Consider the following 6,000-nt stretch of genomic DNA (forward strand, 5'->3'; position numbering starts at 1 on the left):
GTGAACCCAGTAGGACTTACTTCTGAGGTAAACATGCATAAGATCACACTGTTCACGTTGTGCAGAGTGGGGCCTGACTGCACATTTTGGTTCATTTATATCAGTAGGATTAAAGCTGTTTTCTCATATTACATGGCAACAAACCCAGGTTTCCTACCCAATGGGCACTCAGTGGGGAGATGCAACCAATTTTGATTCATATGTATGATCCGCTTCCTAGTATTGGACATATTCACATACTAAAGTTTGCATTCACATACTAAAGTTTGCCTGGAGATGTTAGGCGTGGGAGGGACTGTATTGCAGTGGTTCCACTCCTTCCTCTCCGGTAGGTACCAAAGAGTAGCATTGGAGGAGGAGGTTTCGGACCCTTGGCCTCTCACTTGTGGAGTGCCACAGGGTTCCATCCTCTCTCCGATGTTGTTTAAAATCTATATTAAGCCACTGGGGGTGATCATCAGGAGATTTGGGCTGCAGTGTCATCAGTATGCGGATGACACACAGTTCTATCTCTCATTTAAATCTTCACCGAGGCTGGCTGTAGAAACCCTGTCCAAGTGCCTGGAGTCGGTGAGTGGCTGGATGGGGAGGAATAAGCTGAAACTGAATCCAGACAAAACCGAGGTACTGTTTGTGGGAGACAAGGGAAGGTTGGGGGATATAGACCTGGTGCTTAATGGGGTTTGTTTGCCCCTAAAAGACCAGGTCTGCAGCCTGGGGGTCATCCTTGATTCCCAGCTGTCCATGGAGGCTCAGGTTTCGGCTGTGAGCCGGGCGGCGCTGTATCAACTCCATCTGATACGGAGGCTGCGTCCCTACCTTCCCAACCATCTGCTCCCACCAGTAGTACATGCCCTGGTCACCTCTCACCTACTGTAATGCGCTCTACGTGGGGTTACCCTTGAAAACGGTCCAGAAGTTGCAACTGGTACAGAATGCAGCGGCTCATCTGATCAAAGGCAGCCGCCGGCAGGATCATATCACTCCAGTGTTAAAGGAGTTGCACTGGATACCGGTTGCTTACCGAGCCCAATTCAAGGTGTTGGTTTTAACCTTTAAATCCCTATACGGTTTTGGACCAGTCTATCTGAAGGAGCGCCTCCAGCATCTGCAGGGATGCCGCTCAACAAGATCAGCCTCAGAAGACCTTCTCTCGATCCCACTGGTTAAATCAGCTAGGCTGGTGAGGACCAGAGGGAGGGCCTTTTCAATAGTGGCCCCCACCCTATGGAATTCTCTCCCAAATGATCTCCGCCATGCCCCTTCTATTATTATTATTATTATTATTATTATTATTTAAAATACTTATACCCCGCCCTTCTTCTGAGGAACTCAGGGCGGCTCACAATTAAAACAATAGGACGAGCTGTAGGTTTTCCTAGCCTGCACCAAACTATGGCCACAGCAGAAAGTAATATAAAGTTTTAAAAATCAGTTCAGACTGCTACGAAAACATCATCATACACAGTACAAAACAAGGCGTAGGGGAATAAAACCTACTTGGTGGCCTAGATATGTCTCACAGTGTATGTAATAATAGTAAACCCATTTTTTAGTTCAGACTGCAGGTGGAAACTTGCATGATTGAAAATTTGCTCTTCTATGATGAGCTTCCGACGGACTTTGAAGACTTGGCTTTTCCGGCAGGCCTTTGGAATGGGTTAAGTTTTACTGTTGGGTTCTTAAATTTTAATTTTTTAATGTTCAATGTATTTTATCTTGTACGTCGCCCAGAGTGGCTGGTCAACCAGCCAAATGGGCGACTAATAAATATAATATAATAATAATAATAATTTAAATAATCTTATATTTTCCACTAAAAACATAATGTTAGTATAAAGTGACTCTTAGGTGTACAACTAAGTTTCCTGAATTGCAGTCACAGGATTGGCAAATACAAATTAGTCAAGAGTCACTTAGATTTTTATCCTAAGCATATATAATTAACTGAAATTAATAAGACTAATTTTCTAATAGGATCCTTTCACTTCACTGAATGTCAAAGTTTTCCAATTGCCACAAACAGCTTCAGTTTCAGGAAGGATCACACTCGTGATTAAGTTCACAAACAAGTCAAACTGGATTCTTATTAAAGGTATACTTGCTGTAGACCAATGGTTCTTAACCTTTTTTGGGTCACAGACCGCTTTGATAATGAAAGCTATGGATCCTCATAAATAAATAAATAAAATGTATTGTATTGGAAATGGTTTTTGTGTGTGTGTCCAGTTCACAGACCCCCTGAAGCCCATCCATGGTCCACAGGTGAAGAACCTCTACTGTAGACCGTCACCAATAGCTGAACAACCTCACTGTGTAACCCTTTCTTTACTCCTAACTCCAGCATACTTATAGTAATCAAGGCATGTAATATTTTGCAGTCCAACTAAAGCAGCCAAGAAAAGACAACTCTTAAAGAATCGCTGTCTGCCTCCTTGTAGAAACATTCACATAAAAAAGTTTTCTTAATTAAAATGAAACTTGGCCCTATCAACATTCACTTCTATAAAACAGAACACACAATAAGTATTTTAAGCAGTTAACAAAAACGTAAATGAACTGTCTTCAAGTCGATTCCGACTTATGGCGACCTTATGAATAGGGTTTTCATGAGGCTGAGAGACAGTGACTGGCCCAAGGTCACCCAGTGAGCTTCATGGCTACGTGGGGATTCGAACCCTGTAGTCCAACACCTTAACCACTACACAACACTGGCACACACTAAGCAGTTAAGTAGAAGTCAAATCTTTAAAAATATTTGCATGTATGGACTTCCTTCCCAAGCAGGAATACTGACCAGTCCTACCTAGGTAGTACTGGATAAAGAACTGCAAACGCCCATTTACAGAACTAGTTCCTGGACATCTTGCATTTATAGTCACTGAAAAGCTGATAAAGCACATGGCAGCATACTGAAGGTTCTTCTTGAAATCAGTAAGAATTAAAATGTGCTCAAATGGGGCTGGATCATGACCCTGGTGCTTAACAGATTCCTCAGCAAGCACAGACTATACCTTTCAAAGTATAATTTTACCAGGCAAACACTGGACATATCTTTGCTGATGTTTTCAAATTTAATAGAAGGTCCATGACTGTTAACCATACTTGCAACTCCTGAAAATTATGGTACGAAGTAAATTATATAAAACAAACAAGCCATCTAGAGAACATTTTCAGAAGATTTCACCCAATCAGAATATACACGCCTGTAAAATAACCGAAGTATGGTTTCATTTTCATTTTCTCACTTTATCAGATTCTATAATATTATATAACATACTCTGTACACTTTACTGTATACATTATTCAAATCACAAGACAACTGTCACACACAAAATCCTATCAATCACCTTCAAGACTTCAACATGCTGCTTGGTTCTCACTATTTCAATTTCTTCTTTGGTAATGAAATGTGATGCAAAGTTAAAGCCACTTGACATGTCCATTTCCTGGTAATTAGAAGCAAGCCTGTGACAAGCACTCTCAGAACAGTGTGTTTCCATGCAGATTTGCCCCCTATTGCTCAAGTCCAGACAAAGCATTTCAAGCACTATTGACAAGTGCCTGGGTAACCCCAGTGAAAACAGATCAGGCAGTGCTTACCTTTATCCCCTGCTGCTGGGTGGTTAAGGTCAACTTGGATTCATCCAGAAGCAGAACTTCACAATAAAATTCCTCCGGGACAGCACAAAAACAGCCCATGGCTGTTGCAGTGCTTTGATGTCAGAAGGCAAATGTGAATAAGAGATGAAGGCAAGCGGGGAAATTAACACAGTACTGGCAAACAATACATCATTTGGCTCAGCAACCCAGAAGAGCGGAGGTTTTTCTTCTGCTTTGTGAAGTCAAGGCTCCAGCTTTTCATAGCGTGGGTGAGCTAAATGCTAAAGGGGAAAAAGTCCTCTTGAGACGTTCCACAAAAAAAGTCAAAGTTCTTCTTGTGTCCCTGTGGATGGGGAAAAAAATACATTGGTCACTAGGCAGAAGAGATTCACGTATACCTTGGTATTAAAGTTTGCAAAGGTAAAGCACATTACAAAGTTTGCAGTGCAAGCATTTCTCAGTGCCCCTGGGCTTCTTTGTTCACTGCTCGGCCATGAGAAACCACTGACCTTTGGTGCACATGAGCCCTACAGTTACGCAGCCCACTTCTATCCTGCCGCAAATACCAATTTATATAATCCAACACCAAACAGAAACAGACCATCCTCAAGGCGCCCTTCAGCCACAGTCCGTTCCAGCCCAGAAGAACTTGAGGAAATGCCATGTGCCGGGGCGCCCGTCCCTCCTTTTCATACCGGCTGCCGTAGCGTGGCTCACTCGAGCCACATCCCTTCGATTAATGATTAGCCACGTTCCACCACCTCCCCCGCTCAGGGACAGCTCTTTTGTGTGAAGCTCTACAAATGGTAAGCCGCCCCTCCCTGCTACACGCGTCCCCCCCCCGCGCGCCCGATACCTGCAATGGACGAAAAGAAAAGGGCAGGGAGCTCCTCCTGACAGAGCGCGGGGAGAGCTGGCTCGCACTGCCGGACTGCGCGGAGCACTCCCCGAGGAGCAGCCAGACTGCGCTTTCCAGTCAGGCGGCGTGTCTTCCTCTTCAGTCGGTGCCAAAGTCGGGGGGGGGGGGTCTGGGCGGCTCTGGCGGCCGCTTTCTCCTTGTCGTATGCCGCGCGAGGGATTCGGGGTTTCTCTTTCTCCCTTGACGCCCAACTCCGCCAGCCAAAGTTCCCTGTGAAGGGGCTCGAGGTTGGCGCCAAGCGCAGCAGAAGCGCCACCTGCCTCAGCGCAGCCACCGCTCAGTTCCTCGCCTCCCAGAAAAAGCCGAGCGACCGCGAAAAATGCGCTGCCTTGTCGACCAGCCCTCCTCTCTCGCTGCTCCTAGAACCAGGCTCCGCTTCCAGGGCCACCTTTGCCGGCATGGCCGAAGAGAGCGAAGGCGGGGCAGGAGCGCAGCTGCGGTAGCTTTGAGCTCCAGGACCCGAGGCGGCGACAGCTGCTGCCGCGCGCTATTCCCGGGGGAGGCAGGTCGGGGTCGCCAGTGAGCCAAGCCTCCTCGGGCTAAGCTGCCGGCGCAACGTCGTCTTCACAACTCCCTGCTCTGCTGCTGGGGGTGGCTCGCCGCTTGGCACCTCTGCGGTGTTGGTTTCCAGGTCGGCTGCCCAGCCAGCGTTGCTTCCCTTTCTTTCCCTCCGCCCTTCTGCTCCTGCCAACCTTTCACCTTCCTCTGCCCAGCAGCAGGAGCAGCACCGGTGGAGAAGGTGGGGAGCCTGCGCTGGGACAGCAGTGACCCCTGCTGGGCGATTCCAGGGAACTGGACTTTGTTCTAGCTGTTGAGGAAGGGGGGGGGGTCACTGAATGTGCACAACCATCAACCACTCCTCTGAATTAAAAATTCAAGAATTGCTGGTTTGTAGGGGGTGGGAAACCCAAAAAAGTCTTAGGGCACCTTAAAAACTAACAAGTTTATAATGAAATAAGCTTTTGGGGACCCAAGTCCACTTTGTTAGATATGTCACAATAAATGTGTTAGGCTTTAGGGTCCCAGACGTTTTTGCTGGAAGAGACTAACAGATGTCCCTCTGGAACATCTCAAGGAACTGAAATTTCCTGGACACAATACTCTGGGGATTTCTCCTATGCACACTCCATTGAAATGAATGGTGCCCCTTTAAGATCCATAGATTTCCATGGGGATGTTAAGCACATACAATAATATCTCAGTTAACAAAGTAGGTATGTTGCTGGAGATTACTTTGTCAACAGAAAGTTTGGTACCAGAGGTAGGGATAACATGGAAAGAATAGATAGGTTCCTACACCACAAAAAAGAAGAGCAGTTCAACATATTTCAGCAAACTTTATTCAAAGTAACAATGCACATTTCTGAAATGAAACAATCAGGTCAGGTAAGCCTTGCATACAGAACACTTGAAGGCTTCGTACACTTGAGCAGGCAGGCAAGAAGCAGCCACCGACACCACTCTGTGATTGGTCTCTC

General features: G+C 46.1%; 1 protein-coding gene across 6 annotated transcripts in view; it reads right to left on the minus strand.

Annotated features, from left to right (window-relative positions):
- EPB41L4A (erythrocyte membrane protein band 4.1 like 4A) overlaps positions 1-5,232 on the minus strand; it is a 160,282-nt gene extending 155,050 nt beyond the window's left edge. For 2 of the 6 annotated variants that reach the window (XM_061623988.1, XM_061623958.1), the window contains exon 1: positions 3,351-3,696. Coding sequence is in view for 3 of the 6 variants with exons in the window: in XM_061623929.1 (XP_061479913.1) it covers positions 3,604-3,702 (99 nt within the window). In the remaining 3 variants the exon portion in view is untranslated. Of the gene's footprint in view, positions 1-3,350; positions 3,947-4,112; positions 4,147-4,204; positions 4,288-4,459 lie in introns of those variants that run through there. The other 4 variants (XM_061623929.1, XM_061623940.1, XM_061623950.1 and 1 more) reach the window with 4 other exon arrangements.
- Between the last annotated feature and the right edge of the window lie 768 nt (positions 5,233-6,000).

This window comes from Rhineura floridana, chromosome 1 (genome assembly GCF_030035675.1).
Source record: "Rhineura floridana isolate rRhiFlo1 chromosome 1, rRhiFlo1.hap2, whole genome shotgun sequence".
Lineage (NCBI taxonomy): Eukaryota > Metazoa > Chordata > Lepidosauria > Squamata > Rhineuridae > Rhineura > Rhineura floridana.